Source organism: Hippocampus zosterae, chromosome 6 (genome assembly GCF_025434085.1).
Source record: "Hippocampus zosterae strain Florida chromosome 6, ASM2543408v3, whole genome shotgun sequence".
Taxonomy (NCBI): Eukaryota; Metazoa; Chordata; class Actinopteri; order Syngnathiformes; family Syngnathidae; genus Hippocampus; species Hippocampus zosterae.
Window position 1 is genome coordinate 9,015,704 of NC_067456.1, and position 20,490 is coordinate 9,036,193.

General features: G+C 42.0%; 2 protein-coding genes and 1 long non-coding RNA gene across 3 annotated transcripts in view; 2 read left to right on the plus strand and 1 right to left on the minus strand.

Moving 5' to 3' along the window:
* The window catches only part of LOC127601756 (uncharacterized), a 65,090-nt gene that overhangs the window by 31,135 nt on the left and 13,465 nt on the right, over window positions 1-20,490 (minus strand). The gene's annotated exons all lie outside the window — the stretch shown is intronic.
* On the plus strand, window positions 836-8,119 carry LOC127601684 (chondroitin sulfate N-acetylgalactosaminyltransferase 1-like). Its single transcript, XM_052067220.1, has 10 exons — window positions 836-1,153; window positions 1,914-2,475; window positions 3,129-3,229; window positions 4,013-4,191; window positions 5,127-5,343; window positions 5,437-5,538; window positions 6,029-6,210; window positions 6,447-6,541; window positions 6,992-7,073; window positions 7,460-8,119. The coding sequence occupies exons 2-10, from the start codon at window positions 2,104-2,106 to the stop codon at window positions 7,732-7,734; spliced, it is 1,605 nt and encodes a 534-aa protein (XP_051923180.1). The 5' UTR covers window positions 836-1,153; window positions 1,914-2,103; the 3' UTR covers window positions 7,735-8,119.
* Window positions 10,580-16,589, plus strand: LOC127601714 (phospholipid phosphatase 1-like). Its single transcript, XM_052067277.1, has 6 exons — window positions 10,580-11,160; window positions 12,233-12,384; window positions 12,476-12,756; window positions 13,154-13,211; window positions 13,874-14,050; window positions 14,280-16,589. The coding sequence occupies exons 1-6, from the start codon at window positions 11,103-11,105 to the stop codon at window positions 14,403-14,405; spliced, it is 852 nt and encodes a 283-aa protein (XP_051923237.1). The 5' UTR covers window positions 10,580-11,102; the 3' UTR covers window positions 14,406-16,589.

Here is a 20,490-nt window from a genome sequence, read left to right on the forward strand (position 1 = left end):
TTGAATCAAGTGTGTTGCAGGAAGGACACATCGGCAACCCGCAGAACAGCGGCCTTTGCAGACCGAAGGTGGATATGCCCGTCTTAGGTGAAAAAAAAGTCTGAACATTCAAACACACCCTGAATCATTTACACCAGGGGTCCTCAAACTACGGCCCGCGGGCACATTTGACCCGGCCCTCTAACCCCCCTGTTGTCCTTGGGTCAAAATGACCCGTCACTGTGTTAAAAACGCCCTAAAAAAACCCTAAATGATATTTTTTTAACTTGAAATTTTATGAATTTCCTAGATTGTCCCCAACTGCATAAAAATTGAAATTTTGTTTTCAATTAGGTGCCGTTCTCGTAGATGGCAGAACTCTTTTTTTGTGGATTTCCAGGGGCTACAAAGAGAGAGAGTTGTTTAGTTATTATTTATTTTCTGTTTTTTCTGTGAAGAACTCAGAGAGGGTCATTTAGTTATTATTTATTTCATTAATAGTGTTATTATTTGTTCCCTGACTTTTTTTTCTGTAAAGAACCTGGAAAGGGTTATTTGGTTATGTGTGGCTTTCTGGGAAACAATACATTTTTAAGCTCCCCTACGATCAATGATGTTACAAACTGACACCGGCCCCCCATCAGAGAAGGGAAAAGTTATGTGGCCCTCACAGGAAAAAGTTTGGGGACCCCTGACTTACACTGACAATAGAAGAAGTCTTCTTCTATCTCCATTTGTGTCTGCCTGATTATATTATACTGCCTCCCAGTGGCCAAGACGGGTACATTGGAGGGAGAAGCACAATTAATTGGATTGTAGCATTAAATCATGATCAACGATCTGTTTATAAACCCATGTCAGCCTTGGGAGTATTTCCTACGGGATGGCGATTTTCTTTCTTTTTATTTTTTTATTTTTTAAAATTGGATTCCATTTGGGAGGTTCCACTCTGTGAGAATTTCTAAGAGCACGTTCCAAAAACAGGAGCTGTAAGCAGAGGGAGGTCCTATTGGGGGGGAAGGTAGCGATAAAATGAGAGGAGGAGGATGCATGCTCACTTTGCTCCTACGGGGTCACTTCAAAACTTTTTTTGCTCACCTTTATTTCACAACCACAAATTCTGACAACACATGCTTTGGAGGAAGAAGAATTAGATGCCCTACTGACTGCTCCGGTAAGTACAAGTGTGTTTTTACAACTCATAAGCTTGTGAATAAGTGAATGTATTCTACTGATGCTATTATTTAGTGCCCGGTGAGAGTCCTGAAAAAGCTAAACACATCTTTTGGATTTTTTTAATGACTTTTGGGCTATTTTTAATTCAGTAATGTAAATTTTAAACTCTCATCCAAGGGTACAAATCTGCATTGTAAAAAAACATGCATGCATCTGTAATCACAGCACGCTTCTCTCTTGTACACACAGACACACACACACACTCACACCCACACTGACTGGGAGTGGGCCATACATGGGTGGGTGTGGAAACATAGGCAGCTCTTTCATGAGCTCAGCCTCTACCTGTGCAATAAAGACGTAACTGTGCTGCGAATAAACTGATGATGGGAACACATGGGAGCACAGACACGCGCACACACACACATATACACACACACACACACACACACACAGACAAGCTTGTTTCTGTCACTAAGGTTTTATGAGATTCAGAGAAGGTCAAGGTTGCTCTTTCAGTGTGCAGTAAAGGTGTTTCTGTTAGTGTTTTCTGTTGCTTTTCTTTGTCATTCTTTATGATAGTCTTAAATACAAAGTAAAACAATTAGCCTACACTTTGGGGGAAGTGGTGAATATGCGCTGTATCCAAACAAAACATGTTTATCCTAACAATTCATTATAAAAAGACATACAGTACCGATCACTCCGATTAACTGATCGTTTCTGAAGTTTTTCATTGTATTTTTCTGTGATTTCAGGAGCTTCAGTCACCTTTTCTGAAGGATGCTGAAAAAGTGACACACGGTGAAGATGCTGCTTTATATAAAGGTCAAAATCAAACAAGTTACATGCACAAGATAACTCCAGCAGTTACAGTGCGGAACAATTCTGATCGTTTTTGCATTTTGCATATTCACATGACATTAGTGCAGTCATCTTTCCAACTAAATGACAGCCGTGTTCAAACGATGGCTGTTGGCCCTGCTGGCCCGGGTGGGCTCGGTGGTGGCGGGCCTCTGCTGTTGCGTGGCCATACTCTACCTGTTGGCCTGTCGACCCGCATCCAGAGACCCCCGTCGAGACCCCCTGTGGTCATCAGGGACCACTAGCAAGGAAGGCTACATGGCACTGCTCCAGGAGAGGGAGGACTCCCACAGGCATTACATTGACAGCCTGAGCAAACAGATAGCGCAGCTCAAGGAGGCTCTCCAGGACCGGACACTGCAGCTACAGGAGTCGCTGGACAAAGCCAAAATCAAAGGGGTCCTGCCTCAGGGCCTGGAAAGTCTGCACAAACCCCCCATGCAGTCTGACCTGAAGGTAAGATTGATGAGATAATGCCATTTGTCAGGGGTGGGAGAGGGGGGGGGGCATATGTGGTCGGCGGTCCATTTTTAACTCAAATCACTTGCATCCCAAAGCATCTGAAATGAATAGAAATTCCATTCATCCCTAACAACCAATCATGGCTCAGCTTCAGTAAACAGGTGAACCGAGATTTGTCCTTACATCAGCCCTGAGCAAATGTGAGGTCATTTCCAGTCGACAGAAAGCGTCAAAATGGGCGACCCCTGAGATGACTAAGAACAGGTGGCTTTTGCTGCTTAACTCATATTTCACAGACGCAATATGAATCACAATGCCGTGTTCAAACTAGTACAGGCCCATATGACTGTCAAAAAGAAATTGGGGTTGACTTCCCCCTTAATAAAACCTAATGGTAATGATGGTCATGATGATGGTAGTGAGTTTTTTTTTTGTGTTTGGTTTAGTTGGTGCATTGTGTACCAAGTTTGAGAATTGCTGCCTTGAGCCGATATGCTAACGCTAACGCTCAGTAATGACAACTAAAACAGTCGCAACATTTCTTTTATAAATAAAGTTAATTTCATTCCAGAAGCAAAGTGGGCCTGGGCCACATCCCTGTTCTACAGTTTTCATGAATGAATGAATGAACGAATGCATCCTTCCAGGAGTTCTTCCGCTCACAGTTGAACCGTGCAGAAGTCAATGCGGGCGTACCTCTACCCGACGAATACGTTGTGATTCCATTTGACACCTTTACTCTGCGGAGGTAAGAGTACCACCTACTTCTGGCAGACACATTGTTCTTTTATGTGGAGTTCTCATTCTACCAGATCATTGTTGTTTGCAGAGGGCAAGCTCCTTATTGCATAAACGCTCTTTGAAACAGTAAAATCCATGCCTTCATCACATCTTGGCTGGATTTCAAACATCCGATTTAAGAGTTTATCTAGAATTATTTTCTTTGTTTTTATAGGGTCCAGCTCCAACTCCAACTCCAGCTATTTATTGGGCCCCCATTCGTGTAAACATGATACTGTATTCTGATTAAGATTTTGTGGAACAAAAATTAAAAAGACAAATCCATCCGTATTCATCAATTTCAGGGCCATGCAGTTTTGCCCTCTACTGTCCACTCAAATTGATGTCAAAGTGCCCTCGGGCTCACATTGCAAATGTCATGGCACAACAGTTTTCTGGGTCTGGTCATGCAGCTCCAGCTCTTGATGTCACTCACTAAACCACACCCCTAAAAAACATCTATTGAAAATATGAATACGACAGGACATTCAGTAATAACTAACTCTATAAAAGTTGATAACTTAGAAAGATCTGTTTATTTCTCAAATCTATGATCCCAAAACAGTTCAGTATCACAACATTATACCACAAACTAAAGCTCAAGCTAGCTCCTTTCTGATTCTGTATACAAATATGTTTGGCACTCGATCAAGATGATGTATCCCTTCAAAATATTACACATTTGGTCTATGGAGTACTATGAATATGGTAGTTCATTATCAGTGTATGGCAAGTGGGTATGTCCCCTTAGGGTGTACCAACTGGAGACGGGTCTGACCAGACACCCCGAGGAGAGGCCTGTGAGGAAGGACCGCAGGGATGAGCTGATAGGGAGTGTGGAGACAGCACTACATGTCCTGAATGGACCTCTGCAACACGTGGACACCAGCAGGAGGAAGCGCACCTTCTCCCCATCAGACTTCATTGAGGGTGAGTCTTCATGCTGCTCATTTATATTCAAAATCAACCGGGTTCTTACCTGGATAGATGAAAATATTATCTTGTTGAAAGAAGACAGCCGATGATTTTAGTTTCCGTAAAGCCGTACAGGTAACCCCGATTTTGTCGCAGGGGCTTCGGCCTTGCTGGCAAAGTCTTGCTGACAAACTTGTCCAAATAAGACGCAGAGCCTGCTTGCTTGTTTGTCCCTCACAGTTCACTCTAAAACTGTTTCTGTTTGTGACCAACAGGTGGCACTCTATGGCTCCACATGCAGCTGCGCACCTGTTGGTCGTTATGTAATTAGTTGTATAAAAGGACTCCCGCCCGACCACTCATTGTCGCGTCATTGTTTGTTTGTTGGAGCTGTCATGTTCTCACTCATGTTTTGGTGACTGTTCGTTTTTAGCTACAGACAGGTTTTGTTTGATACTTTGGATTTGTTTTGTTTTCAGGACTTTGTTTTGGATTTAGTTTTATGTGTTTTTATCAATACAATTCTTCAAGTCCAAGCTGCTCCTCCCTTCTGCCTGCTTTTTGGGGTCCACCCCCCCACCACGCAACGTGACAAAAACGGATATAAGATATGATAGATTTAGTGTTCAACCAAACCATGTCATTTTTCGTCGAACTAAAGTCCATTAGCTTAATGCTAACATATGATCCAAAATGGAGTTACGGTCATTAAGCATTTGAACAACTGCTACTCTAAGGTCCAAACTGGAATATATACTGTACATTGTATACATACAGAATATACACACATATATTTTATGATGGGCATATATTTTCATACATAGGGTTTTAATACCTACGTTAGCTGGGGTATCTGAAACATAAAACCAAAATAACATATATTATACATTTTGTATCCACCATAGGTGCTACATATGGTTCGGTGACTAAGCGTTATCTTGTGCTCACAGGGCTGACCCGCACCGAGAGGGACAGGGGTACTGTGTACGAGTTGATGTTCAAAGGCGACGGGCCGCGGGACTACGCCAAGACGGTTCTCTTCAGGCCTTTCGGTCCTTTGGTTAAAGTGAAGAGCGAGCAAGTGGACACAAGCAGCATGCTCGTCAACATCATCGTACCGCTTTCCAAGCGGGCGCACACCTTCCGCCAGTTTGTCCACAATTTCAGGTACTGTATGGAAAGAAAATTGGGACATCGTGGATCTGTGTTGATGGTGAATCATGCTCTAGTGTGTGCATTCTTTTGTTATGTTTGGTACAGGGAGGTATGCATTCAGCAAGATGGTAATGTCCATCTCACAGTGGTCTACTTTGGGCGCGAGCAGATTGACCAGGTGAAAGCCGTGCTGGATCAGACAACCAAGTAGGTAACATGACTTTAGTTCCAACTGCCTGCCTACCGACTTGTATTCTAGCTAGCTATATCCAGAATGTTCATATTGCATTTAATTGAAAGATGTTTGTTGTTTTTTTTCTTTCTTCTTTCTACATACATTCTTGCTGCTGGAGGCTGTAAATTTCCCCAGTGTGGGACGAATAAAGGATATCTTATCTTATCTTATCTTATCTTATCTTATCTTATCTTATTACGCTTGGGAGGATTTACCATAAAAAATATATATATATTTAACAATAATAACAGGTTCAACATTCATGACGCTGGGCCATGACAGTTTTCCGAGGAGCTCGGACAGGGGAAAAAAAAAGTTACTCCTCACATACTTCATACCACAGGATACCAGTAATCAGTCCAGTAATTGGACGTTTGCCTAAATTTAGACAATAAGTCAAAACACATAATGGCCGAATAAATTTTCCTAGTTGTGGGGTAAAGGTTCTCCTTCCTCCACCAGGGAGACCCGCTTCAGGAGCTTCACGCTGATCCAGCTCAATGAGGAGTTCTCGCGTGGGCGGGGCTTAGAAGTAGGCGCCAGGGCCTGGAGGCGAAGCCATAATGTCCTGATGTTTTTCTGTGATGTTGACATCCACTTCACGGCAGACTTCTTGACTTCCTGTCGCCTCAATGCAGAGCCAGGTGGGAGTTCTTTGTTGGAATTCATAGCTGCATGCAACATTTCACTTCTTCATCGGCACTGCTTGATGCAACCTGCACATTCGGAGTGAAAACGAAAACATCTCAACTTTTATCTTTTAAGGGGCTAACGCTGCTATCGGGGAAGGTTTAAAGTCGGACTTTTCCGAAAAGTGACAGACGAGATGAGATCATGGACCCAATTTACAAGTTATTTTGTAACATTTATTTTTGAGCAGGTATAAAGGTATACTACCCAGTCCTCTTCAGCCAGTACAATCCATCCATCATCTACAGTAATTACACTCATGTACCATCTATCCAGCAACAACTGGTGAGTAAAAGAGCACAGATGACAAATAAACCATCCTGTACAGTATATTGTTGAGCGTTATGCTCCATACCACACCACAATAAATGAAATCCACGACGTAGAGATGCCCTATTAGTACTCCCTATGCATGTTTTCACAGCATTTATGGCACATATTTTTTCAGTCTTTAAAAACACTTTGAAATAATACAAACAAATTCAAATTTAATATATTCAATTTAATAACATCTTCAGTAAAAAAATAGACAGATCTTGAAATGCTTCCTCTTTTAGCTTCATCCTTCAAATTTTACCCAGTGTTTAAACACGCAACCTAATGACCAAAATGGGAATTAGATCTGAGAATAAACAACAAAATTGAGTTATAACTAGACAAAAAAAATTGTCATGAAATAGCGAGATCACAATGGATGGAGGTTTACTGTATGTTTATTTTATTTTTTTGTCTCAGGTGATAAGACGCGACACGGGTTTCTGGAGAGATTTCGGCTTTGGAATGACATGCCAGTACAGGTCGGATTTCCTCAACATAGGTAATGACTAATCGACATGATGAAGAAATGCTACAATACTGACAGGAAATAGCAAGAAGAGTGAATGTCCATTGGCAGTATGTTGCTAAAAAGGAAATTACAAATTGCTTTATTTCCTCATTTACAAGCCCATAGCATTTATTTGTGTGGGAGACGTTGGGTTTTTAAAGAACAATAATCAATATCATCATTACTCCTCAGTGTCTTTGTTTCTCTCATCCTAGCTAATGTCATAAATTACTGCTGGTGTCAGTTTGAATCATATCTTATGACACAACTGCAGGATAATGCAAAAAAATAAAGGAAGTAGCACTCAAGAGGAAGACCCCTCAGGACTGTGATGCGTAGTGACTTTCCTGTTTACTGTTTGTGTTTGTCCTTTGCAGGTGGTTTTGACCGCAGCATTAAAGGCTGGGGGCTGGAGGATGTGCACCTGTACAGGAAGTATCTACACAGCAAACTGATGGTGGTGCGCGCTCCGTCGCGTGGCCTCTTCCACTTGTGGCATGAGAAGACGTGCACTGACGAATTGCCACCGGACAAGTACCAGATGTGCATGCGGACCAAAGCCATGAGCGAGGCCTCACATAGGCAACTTGGAGAGCTGCTCTTCAAAGCAGACATCCAAGCGCACCTCGATAGGAACAGTAGAATCTCTTGAAGTGTTGGACATTGAACGCATAGTTAATTGAAATCAAATACAACATTTCCAATGCGTCTTAATAAAATGTCTGTGTCATGCTTTTGTACTGTAGTCCAATCATGAAGAATTCATTGTAATTGCCTGTCCTGGTTTTATCCACCGCAAAATCGTGGCGGCGGGAGACGGCATCTGGCTTTTTATCACGGGACCCTTAGGCGATAGCTCGTAGTGAAATTGAAGCGCCTGAAGAGCAGACGTGAGTTCAAGCATTTGGCACAATGGATACAGGCTAGTAAATACTGTAAAAGGTTCTTTAGTTCCCTCAAAGTCTATCACAATACTAATAATAACATTTAACGTTGTAAAACATAAGGTATTCACATCATTAAAAAGAATGTAACAGCTTTTGTCATTTCATCCATCCATTCTCTGAGCCACATATTCTCACGACGGTCACAGGTGTGCTGGAGTCTATCCCAGCCCTCTTTGGGCAGATTGTGGGGCACACCCCGAACAGGTTGCCAGCCAATAGTAGGGCACACATAGACAAACTACCATTGACACACACAATTACACCTGAGGGCTATTTGGAGTGTTCCATCAACCTACAATACATGTTTTTGGAATGTGGGAGGAAATCTTTGTACCCAAAGAAAGCCCACGCAGGCAAGAGGAGAACATGCAAACTCCACACAGGAAGGCTGGTGCCAGAATCGAACCCTGCACCTCTGCACTGTGAGGCCGATGCGCTAACCAGTAGTCCACTGCGTCGCCAATAATAATAATAATAATAAGGAGAAGAAAAATGTAGATATTATTTTTAGAGCGCTTTAAAAAGTTCTTAAGTTCCAAATTATTTTACAGAATAGAAATGCAGTGAAAAAAACAATCACAACAAATAAAACCGCAACAAAATTAATTGTTGCACCTCTGCACTGTGAGGCCGATGCGCTAACCAGTAGTCCACTGCGTCGCCAATAATAATAATAATAATAATAATAATAATAATAATAATAATAAGGAGAAGAAAAAATGTAGATATTATTTTTAGAGTGCTTTAAAAAGTTCTTAAGTTCCAAATTATATTACAGAATAGAAATGCAGTGAAAAAAACAATCACAACAAATAAAACCGCAACAAAAATAATTCAGGAAAAAGAACATGAAATTCAACACAGTAAATAAATAGTTACATCTAAAAGTGAGACAATGGTCAGGTGATGAAAACAGAGCAGACCAATTGGGTTTTGAGGAGCAATTTAAAGGATGTGAGGTTTGTGCAGTCTTGTTATGTCGCGCGAGACAGTTCCAGACGGTAGGGACAGCGACAGAGTAGAATCTGTCCCCCAAGGTTTTGTGTTTGGTTCATGGTATGGAGGAAAGGTGGTGTATGAATTGAATATGTTGGAGAATGGGGAGATTGTAGTGGAGTTTTTGGAGACAAGGATGATGTGGTCACAGGAACGAAGGAGGTCTGGATGAGCTGATATTATTGATGCAATTGAATTTTGTCAAGACAGCAAGTGATGTAGCTGTGAATCAGAGTTTCGGCAGTAGTGTAGAGGGTGGAGATGAGACATGTTTTTCTGAGGAAAGAAAGCTATTTTGGAGATTTGACATGTTGGTTGCTGTCAAAGTGAGTGCAGGTTTGCGGCAGTGAAGGTAGGGTGACTGGATGATTAAGTTTGATTTGGAGGAGCTGCGCATAATCACGAGGGGGGCATCAAGCACTGAGCTGGGCACACATTCTTAAGATGGAGCAGTTTTTAATGAAGATCAGTTGTTTTTTTTTATCAGTATCTTTGGAGTATTGCTAGGTGTGAGCGCACCGGTGAAGTTCTCCTATTTGGTTGTGTCGAAGAGTGAATGCAGGCAGTAGATGAGGATAGAATGGTTGATAAGATATCCTTTATTTGTCCCACACCGGGGAAATTTACAGGGATATTGTCAAGGGCAGCTGGAAGATTGAGGAGGATGACAGCTGATATGAACAAAGCGAGAGGACTGACTCATGCAGGAGCACTAAATGCATTACTGGATTTAGCCACCCCACCCCCCCAAAAAAATCTGGAAAATAGAAATGGTGTAAAACAGGTTAACACCGTCTCCCCACATTTCTATGCAACATGGTTCTCAGTCTTAAAATGATTTCAGCAATTATTTTCAAAAATGTATTGTTTTCACACAAAATAAAAATCTGATTTTACTCAAAAGAGTAAAAAAAATTAAAAATCATGAATTGTTACTGCTCCACAGTAAGTTGCAGTAATATTTATAGTTTTACTGAGGACACAAATAGATGCCTGTGAATATTGGCTTATTAAATGCCGTGTGTTGAAGTAGCATTTGCTTAATGGATTACCCCACCGCAACACTGAAGCTTTTCGTTAGCTATGGTGTTGCATTGTTCGTTAGCATTAAGAGAAACGGACATGTTAGGTGAAGCTGAAGCTTGTGCGTTGTTTTATATGTTTGATTTTCTGTTTTATATTTAGCTTGACAATTAACTTCTACTCTTTTTATTCATTTGTTTTATATTTTGTACCAGATGTGGTTTATATCCTATTGTAGTCAGGATTTTAAACCTGTTTATCCAAATTCTAACTCCTTTGTAACCCGAGGGCCTCTTGTGTTTTTGCCTGACATTGTTTAATCAAAGACAACGCGAAACGCGCGTGGAATCGGCTCGAGGCGAAATCTCATCGAGCAAAGTGCAGTGTGAGCATGTTTTAATGACACTGTGACTCCTCTAAACCTCATTATAGTAGCTCAGGATGAGTGACATGTGGGAAAGGCGGGGCCTCGCGGTGGCAATCGTCCGAGGGCATGCCTGGCACGTGATTGGCTACTCTTACTTCCCACTTCCGTATTTTCTGCTGCATTCAAGTTAAATCGGCAAACGGAATGTTCGTTACTGTCATTTCTCCTTCTACTGTATTTGTTCGACGTAACAACTTTGACTTAGAAACAGAATAGGAATTGACAACTGCGATATTTTTGTCATATAGCACATCTAGAATATCTGGTATATACCGGTAACATCTTTTTGACTCTCAAGCTCAACTGTCAGGATTATCTGACGCAAACTTTCGATATTTCCCAGCAGAACTAAACATTCTCATTATTCACAAAGGTAACGGGGTTCTGGTTTCTGTGGCACACCGGTGAAGTTCTACTCAAACGCAGCTGTGGAGAGATGCGTTCGTTCGGACAATTTTGACGGACCTGAAGCTGTCCACTCATGGATGAGTTAACTGTGTCACTTTGTTTTCGTGTTTTTAATAATTTTGGCACCATGAAGGTGGTGTGTTTTATGGAATAAGACAATCGGAGCTAAAGGATTTTTATTCACGTTTTTATTTTCATTTACAACAAAAAGAAGACAACATGTTTGAAGTTTCTGGAATTCCATACTTCCTGCTGGACATTACTTGTCTCATTCTCGGTATGTGTCCACGCTTTAATATACCGTTCACTGTATTTCTATTTACACAACAAAGAGGCCAAACAAAACTACCACTTCTCCTAAGTATATTATTCCTAAAGTGTATTTTTTCAATTGGCGTTAACAGCATGTAAATACTATACACATTGGGAAGCTTGATGTGAGGAACTGCAGACAGGGAGATGGAAAAGTTCCACCCCGTGTGTGAGTTTTCCAGGCCAAAGTTGTATTTTTAGTCCACTACTGTATTTGCTTTGTAATCATAAGAAACCTGCAGCACCAACAGAAAGGATGCCACTGAGTCTGCAGTCAGCCCTCTGCATCCATAACAGTCAGTTTTGTGCCATGAGACTAATCGGTGTAATTTCCCTCTTTGATACAGTATGTAGTCATGTATTTTGCTGTTTAGTAACACCATCTAGTTTTCCAGTCTGTTTGAAGATGTTTTGTAATATCACCGCAGGGCCAAATTACAAACAGTCGACTCACTTAAAAAGCAAAAATGTGTCATTGTCTGGGTTTGAGAAGGAAAAAGAGTCATTCAGTAGTATAGTACTAAACTTATCTTAATTCTCCGTGTTAGAATTAACAAAAGCCAACCCTTTAGAAATCAAGCATAATTTAACAGAAAAATACTTGATTGTTCGCCTCTGAAGTCACGCTCAGCTCAAGTGTTTGTCTCATTATTGAATCTCAATGTTGTCTCCGAGACTGCCAGTGACAAAAGTTGTACTGTCCTTATCTTTTCTCGCTTTCTTCTTTCCATTCCCCCTAAATGTATGCCATAGCTTAGATTTGTTTGTTGTTGTGTTTATGTCATGTGTACAAATGTACTGTACATACACACAGCTGTGCGAAAAAAATAGATATCAAAGACCACAGCAGCAAACCCTGACCCAGACATAAGCAGATGCAGAGTTCAAAAAAAACTTTTGTGATAGGCAAAAGGGTATGCCTCATTATTGTGACTGTTTCGAAGTCATCACACAATCAAGTTTAAATTGGAATCTTAGCTTTCTAGTGAAAAACAATTGACGATCCATGTTTGTGTCTCCGTTTGCCCCACCACTAGTGGGATTCCCCTTCTTCATCCTGACTCCTCAGCACAACCCCTTCAAACGAGGCTTCTTCTGCGATGATGAGTCCATCCGCTACCCCCTCAAAGAGGACACCATTTCCTACCAACTCCTTGGGGGCGTTATGATCCCCTTCACGCTCATTGCTGTAAGCATGGGAAAGTCTGCGAGATCGTGACGTCATCCATTCGGTGGCATCCATCCTCCCCCTCTCTCTAACACTTTCGCTTCCTTTACAGATCATCTGTGGTGAGTGTCTTTCCGTCTACCTGTCCCACATCAAGAAGAAGACGCTTGGCTGCAAGTATGCAGCATGTGTCTACAAGGCCGTGGGCTGCTACTTGTTCGGAGCGGCGGCCAGCCAGTCGCTGACGGATATCGCCAAGTACTCCGTGGGGCGTCTCCGGCCTCACTTTCTGGCCGTGTGCAAGCCACGGTGGGATCGTATCAACTGCCAAGCTGGAGGATACGTGGAGAACTTCACCTGTACAGGCGATAAGTTCCTGGTGGATGAAGCCAGGTATAAACATTACTCCGCTTGGGTTTTTTTGTACTTAAAGCACCGTAATAGGTTTATAAAAATAAGAACGGCAATAAATTAAGAGTCATTCATTTTTATTCTTATGAACTGTGAATCAGTTCAACTGTGATTTAAAAAAATCATAGTTGTAATTTTATTCACATACAAAGGGTAGAAATAAAAGTTGAATATTGTTGTTGTCCAAATAAAGCATATTTATTATGTTTTTTCCTCCGTTTTTCTTTTCTTCATTTTCAGCCATATATTTAAAAATGTAGAAAATCTCACTATATTTGGAGTTGCATGCTTTTTGTTGGACTGTGACAATATGTAAAAAATAATTATTATTGGTCCAAATATTCTCATGCATTTATGTTAACTTTTTTTATTTTTGCAGGCTGTCCTTCTACTCTGGTCATTCGTCGTTCTCCATGTACTGCATGTTGTTTCTTGTTGTAAGTAAAATCTTTTTTTGTATTTGAAACAAGATAACCGTTGTACAAAATTGGAAAAATATCCAGTGTTGGGGACCACGGATCGACTATATAAAATTGAAATGCCAAAATCATAACGTAACAGGTGATATGGCAACTTATAGCAAAATTGCAATCTACATAGCGCTATGAGAGTAGGGTTCGAAAATTAGTTAAATCTGTTGCTGCGTCTGCTATCTTGTAAAATTGTTGTCCCATTTATGTAAATTTCCCCATTGTGGGACAAATAAAGGATATCTTATCTTATGAACTTGAACGACAAACAGTGGCTTTTCATTTTCCTTGCAGTTTATTATAAGAATGAATTTGAACTTCAAAAGTCTTTTAGGCAATAATCAAAATTACTGTATTATCTTAGTGAGTGATTTTTTTTACTTATTTGTTTCATATAAAACACAACTGTCTGCTTTACTGTATTTTTATTTGAAGTCATTTTGTTTTTCAATGTTTTCATGAAATCATGATTTATAAACTGTTTATTTACATTTTATTGTGTTATTGCGTGACGGATCTTGGTCGCTGAATGAATGAAGTTTGTAAATTAAGGCATCACTGTCAATCTAATTGACAGCATCTATATCTGTGTATCTTAAAGCAATGAAATCATTTTCTGCCGTCGCCAGCTGTACATCCAAGCCAGGCTGAAGGCCAAGTGGGCGAGGCTGTTGCGGCCCACTGTGCAGTTCTTCCTGCTCGCCACCGCCGTCTACGTGGGTCTGTCCCGCGTGTCCGACTACAAGCACCACTGGACCGACGTGCTCGCCGGCCTCCTGCAGGGTGGCGCTGTGGCCTCCTTCACTGTGAGTTCTGACCCCTTGGCGTTTTACTTTCGCACCTAAGCAGGGGTGTCGACAATTTTTTTTCTTTTCTCCGCTACGTGTGGGGATGACCAGAGAGGAACACGAAGCTCCGTCCCTGTACTTAAGTAAATTTTAGAATCGGCACGGGAGTAGAATCAGCACTCGTGTCTTTTTCTAAACAAGTATCTTTTTGAATTCAGAGTCAAAGTACTTTTGGGTCTACCTGCAGGTGTTCTGCGTGTCCAACTTCTTCCAGCAGCCCCTTGAGGTGGGCGTGTCCCAGGGGGACGGAGGCCAGCACACCAGTTTACAAGAGAACCCACCCAATTCCAACCACTACGGCAGCACTGACTGAACCACCTCAAAGAATCACCCCGGCAGGAGGAGCAATTGGGTAGGGGTGGGAGCACATGCACTTTACTGTGTTACCAAGAAATTTTCGGCTCGATGTGAGCACGTTGCCGAGCGGGAGGGACATTTTACAACAGTGTGCCATGGGTTGGATATATGCCGTGTGTCACGGAGGAATGAAATTCCATTTGCTGTGAATATAATGGGAGGCTTGTGTGCTCGCTGCGAGCGGGCTTGTAATGGAGAGTCTGGCACCTTGAAAAACCTCCACTGTCCTGAAAGGAGACACACAGGTACCGGACGACATACAGAAAAACTTTTTTGGGTGACGTTTCAGGATGGACTGAAAATGCACTATAACAGTTGTTTGATCAATAGATGGACCAATACAGGAGAAATCGACTCAGCCCCATTTTCTTAAAAGCTCACACCGCGCCTTAAAATCCAATGTGCCTTGTATATGGTCATTACGGTAATATTTTGACCCCAAAATAGCTCCTTGCTCACGACATGCTGACAACGCAGAGTTCAAACTTAAGGTTTCGCAGTTGAACACGGAAATAGAGCAGCGGCAAGAGAGTTCAATGTTAACGAGTCAATGTTATAACTTGCTGTTGGTTAAGTGAACCGTGTTGCTGCTTTGTTAAATAAGTTTTACTGACATCTGATTGTTCTGTTGGCGTTTCCTTGAGTGTGGCTCAATCTAGTGGATGCATTGTAAATTGCATCTTATACTGCGGTGCGCCCAAGTTATGAAAAAAATAACAAAATAGGCCATTCATTGAAGGTGCCCCTCATAATCCAGTGCGCCTTCCAGTGTGGCAAATACGGTAACTATACATGCCACAAGATGTTACAAAGACGGAGACGATACTGAAGCATCAACACCATGCATCTAGCGCGTACGATATTCAGACATTAAACGCATGCACAACTGTTGTCAGTAATTAAATTATTCTTCAGAAAGAAACCACCTTCACACGTTCATCAAAACTGTTTGCTAGTATACTCGCCTAAATACCGGTAATGTGACAGCATACGTTGGCAAACAAATATGCAAATGCAACTCATTACAGTAATCTTTTACCATGTACACGTAATAGTAAATGTTAGGGAATACAGGCAAAGTTACTAGTACCTGCCATTGAGAAAGAAGTTGAAACAGCAAGTTGTACAAAAAGTGTAGACCAGAGAGAATGTGTGTACCAGGATTTCAAAAGATAAGGGAAGGTCAAGTTAAGTTCACCTGAAAAGGTTATTGTGCATTTTAGGTTTGTTCTGAAATTTCACTTGAAAGCTGACTCGGTTTTTATGAGAAATGCGTAATGACTTTTTTCTCCCATATTTTAAAACCAATGTCTTGTATCATAGTAGGATGTCTGTGACATGCTTTCGTTAAAATATGTACCACCCAAGACCAAGAATAGCATATTTTGTGCAGATTATTAATCATCTTCCTGAAAATAGCTTGTTTTAGGACCATGGGGGTGGATTTCAACTCATGGCTGTAGAGTGTGTGTGTGCGCGTGTGCGTGCGTGCGCGCGTGCGCCGCATGAACACGTCGCCAAACACAAACACCGCCACGCTTGTGCCTCCAGCTTATCGACAACAAAGTGTTGCGTATTGGAAGCAAACTACTAGCTGACGCAAATTTCTGCATTCCAAAAAACAAACAAACTTAGTGCAGCTTTGCTTACCTCGCACAAAGCCACCACTGGCTAACTGAACCACATCATATTAATTTCACACTTGATGGGTGGGCAGATGCAGTGTTAAATGGATATATTTTGTATTCATTCATTCATTGCCTTTGGTTGTGCCAGTGCCAACTGTGAAACTATCAAAGTCGTGGGTGTGTGTGTGTGTGTGTTTTCATTTTATTCAAACTTACCCAAATCAGAGCTGTCCAAACATTTTAGTTTTAAATCCTCAGAGGAACATACTAAATTCATGAAAATAATGATGACCTTCTTTATTATGGTACACCAAAAGCATTTTGATGTTGATTTATTTCATATTTGTGTTTGTTATCCTTGTTTTTCCGAGGTTTTATTTCTTTTTAAAAATTACAAAGCAGGCCAGCTCAAACGCTCCCACGGGGCCATGACTGGTACACGCACCGTAAGTTCCTCACCCCTGATATGACCAGTGCTGTTGAAAATATAAGAAATAAAACAAGTGAAATTTTTGGTTTGTTTTTTTGGGGGGCTGTGCCTCTTTTTTAGGAGGATGTGGCATTTGCAAGCAAGCCAAATATGTTTTTGCCTTCCCCTTTTTGTTTTGTTTTTTTTAATGGATGCACCACATTAATGTATCATTTAATCAAACAAACACAATGTATCGACATGTCCAGTGAATGCATCTTGCCAACTTGAACTGAAACTACGTTATCTTTAATGTGCAAACCTGCAACAATTGCATCTGAGCTTTCAAATCTGTGAGCCCAACCACAGAAACCACTTTGAAATCATTGTTCACTCATGATCAACATGTCGCCTTAGGTGCACTTTTTAAGTCTACCAGACGGGGGACAACGGTGGTTGTCGATGCGTATGCGTCACCAAGCGAGTCATCTGTCAGCTATGCAGAAAACACGCAGTTAAAGCCGTTGGAAAACGACTGTTGTGAAAATCAATTGGGCAACAAATGATGCAAACGCATGCCTGCGTAACCGCTGAGCGTTTGCATCGCCACGTTGCAGACAAACTCACCTCTTGGTTCGACTCGTCATGCCGTGACATCCTGGATTTGGTGGCTCCTTCAAAAACTATGCTCCCAAAACCTAAACCCGAGCCATGGTTTAACGACATTACCCGTGCAGCTAGGCAGGGGTGTCGCAAAGCTGAACGCAAGTGGAAAAAAGACAAATTGCATGTCTCTTATCAAATTTGGAAAGACTGATGGCGTAACTACCAGCTCACAGTGAAAGAAGCCAAAAGAGAATATCTGTCGGACCTTATTCTAGCTAACCGTCACAACCCACGCGCACTATTTAAAACGATAGATTCTGTACTCAAACCCCCTCTGCCTACTTGCTCGGATTCTTCACCCGAGATGTGCAACAGATTCCTTCAGTTTTTCATTGATAAGGTCTCTACAGCTAGGATCACAGTATTCTGCTGACTCGTTTGCAGCACTTGGTGGGCATTGGCGGCAGTGCTCTTGAGTGGTTTAGGTCCTCTCTAGCTGACAGAACCTTTTGTGTCAGCCTTGGCTGCTCTGAGTCACGCACTGCTCCCCTGTCATGTGGTGTTCCACAGGGCTCAATTCTGGGGCCTCTGCTGTTCTCGCTGTATCTGCTCCCATTGGGTTCCATCTTAAGGAAACATGGTATTCCGTTCCACTGCTATAGCAGATGACTGCCAGATCTATGTCCCTCTGAGCAAGAAAGACGCCTTCTCATTAAGGCCACTCCTATCCTGTCTGGAAGAAATCAAAACCTGGATGGCACAAAATTTCTTGAAATTCAACAAAAAGAAGACAGAGGTGATATTGTTTGGTCCCAGTGGCCCTTGTACACTCCCCTGTCTCCTTATCTTAAGTCAGCAGTCTCAAACTTGGGCCTTAAACTGCACAGTGATTTCAAACTCGATCAGCAAATTGGTGCCGTTGTTAAATCCAGCTTCTTTCACCTTAGACAGCTGGCCAAAATAAAACCTCTCCTCTCACATGAACACTTTGAGACAGTAATTCATGCCTTTGTCACATCCCGGCTCGATTACTGCAATGCCCTTTACTTTGGAGTCAGCCAGTCCTCCATTAAGCGCCTTCAGCTGGTCCAGAATGGCGCTGCTCGCCTCTTGACTGGTACTCGTAAGAGGGAGCACATAACTCCTACTCTGGCATCCCTTCACTGGTCCCCATTCATTTTAGAGTTATTTTCAAGATCCTCCTCTGTTTTCAAATCTCTGAATAATCTCGCGCCACCTTACCTCTCTGAGCTCATCCGCCCCTACACACCTGCCTCGCATCAGGTCTGTGGAACAGACATTATTAGAAGTGCCAAGAACTAAACTGAGGCTCAGAGGGGATCGAGCCTTTTCTGTTGCTGGTCCCTCTCTCTGGAATGACCTCCCACTGAACATTCGGCAAGCCTCCTCGATGCCCATCTTTAAAGCCCTCCTCAAAACTCACTTGTATTCTTTGGCGTTCGACTCAGCATGATTTTACTGCTTGGTGCTTTCTACCGCCTTTATTACCATTTCGTCTTACTGTTTATTGTGCATGTTAAATTGCTCCATGTACAGCACTTTGTATGCAATGATGGCTGTTTGAAAGTGCTCTATAAATACTGTTGACTTGACAAACATAAGCGAAAACCTCACGCACTCAACTAGAACTAAAATAAACGACTTTGATAATGCCTGACAGGAAACAAGGTGTTTGTTGAATTGTGTAGTTAATAATCCATTTAAACCGTGTTCTTGTACTGTCACAATCTAAATGCTTTATTCATTATCAATCAAACAAAGCCTTTCCAATGATGTTTCTTGATGTTTTAAGAGTAGACAATCAGTGTGTGAACTGAGGCGTTGGGGCTGGTGTGGCCGCATTTGAAGGCCTCATTGTTGACCGTGAGTACATGAATGTCACAAAAAGATTTAATTTTTTTTCCCCAAAATTCGACTTAACAGCCAACATGTGGGCAAGGACTTTGGGGTGGCATGGCCACTTTAGAGTGCCTGGTTGTTGTTGGTGGTGCGAGTGTGAGCATGTCATGTGCGCTTATTTTTTTTAGCCTGATGAGAACAACCAATATGTGGACTATGAGTTTGGGCGGGAAAGATTTCTCACATTTGACCACCTGCATATGGACATGGGCTTCATGTTGACGTAGTCTCTTCGGAGCGCCTAGTGTGGCAATTCTTTCACATCCCATTAAAAGCAAGCCACCTATATGCATGCCACACTTTTGACAATCACTGCTGTCGTGTATTCCAGCTGAACGTGTAGTCTGGTGACTAAGCTGTGACTTATTCACCACTCAATTGCAGGCATCAGTCTGTCGTTACTCAATCGTGTTGGCCCAGTGGAACTGCAAATTAAATGCAAAGTGCTGGATGGTTGAGATGGTTACCAAGTGCTGCGTGAGACGACTCATTCAGTGCAGATAAAGCATCTGTGTGGTCATGTGCTGCTGCTACTTGGGAGATCTCGCCTGGTGTTACAATTGCAGCCCTCATGAACGCAGCTCCAGTCACTCAATGCCACATGACTCACTTCATTCCTGGCAGGCAGACATTGATAGCGATAGGTCCCAATCCATTATGTAACAAGCATTAATTTGTTTTTTTAAAATTGACATTCATTGCAATGAATGTACAGTATTGTGAAACACTTGCTTGATTGGTTCAAATGTAAGAAGGGAAACTCACTTTTTTACTCATAGCATACAGGGAGCAACTCCAAAATCCATCTCAAATTGGAATATTTGCCATTTCTAATACAATACAGAAAACATGCAGTAATTGTCCATCCGAGAGTATTTTCCGGAGTTTGAAATATGCCTTTCACTTTAACTTAACTTCTCTAGGATATTCAATCACAATTTACCCGCTCGATAAATGTATAATCATGTGGCCATTGTGTATTAATCATTTATGATTTATATTTACCTTTTAAAAAATACTTTGAAATTCAAAATCACCAGGACTGATGAACTTATTCATGGCCTGAAATGGTTGTACGTGTGCTTCCACCTGCTGGACATTATGATGCCAAAGTGAAGTCAACTACATGCAGGCAATTTTATGCATTTAAAAGCAACTAGCTGGTTCGCCGGGCGGCCCGGTAGTCCAGTGGTTAGCACGTCGGCTTCACAGTGCAGAGGTACCGGGTTCGATTCCAGCTCCGGCCTCCCTGTGTGGAGTTTGCATGTTCTCCCCGGGCCTGCGTGGGTTTTCTCCGGGTGCTCCGGTTTCCTCCCACATTCCAAAAACATGCGTGGCAGGCTGATTGAACACTCTAAATTGTCCCTAGGTGTGGGTGTGAGTGCGAATGGTTGTTCGTCTCTGTGTGCCCTGCGATTGGCTGGCAACCAATTCAGGTTGTCCCCCGCCTACTGCCCGAAGACGGCTGGGATAGGCTC

What these genes read in the sequence shown, in the direction of transcription:
- LOC127601714 (XM_052067277.1), top strand. Translation starts at nt 11,103, where the DNA reads ATGTTTGAAGTTTCTGGAATTCCATACTTCCTGCTGGACATTACTTGT. An exon ending in TTCCTGGTGGATGAAGCCAG is followed by an intron (nt 12,757 to 13,153) that starts GTATAAACATTA and finishes TTATTTTTGCAG; the next exon opens with GCTGTCCTTCTACTCTGGTC. An exon ending in GCGCTGTGGCCTCCTTCACT is followed by an intron (nt 14,051 to 14,279) that starts GTGAGTTCTGAC and finishes GTCTACCTGCAG; the next exon opens with GTGTTCTGCGTGTCCAACTT.
- LOC127601684 (XM_052067220.1), top strand. Translation starts at nt 2,104, where the DNA reads ATGACAGCCGTGTTCAAACGATGGCTGTTGGCCCTGCTGGCCCGGGTG. An exon ending in CCCATCAGACTTCATTGAGG is followed by an intron (nt 4,192 to 5,126) that starts GTGAGTCTTCAT and finishes TTGTGCTCACAG; the next exon opens with GGCTGACCCGCACCGAGAGG. An exon ending in CAGTTTGTCCACAATTTCAG is followed by an intron (nt 5,344 to 5,436) that starts GTACTGTATGGA and finishes TGTTTGGTACAG; the next exon opens with GGAGGTATGCATTCAGCAAG.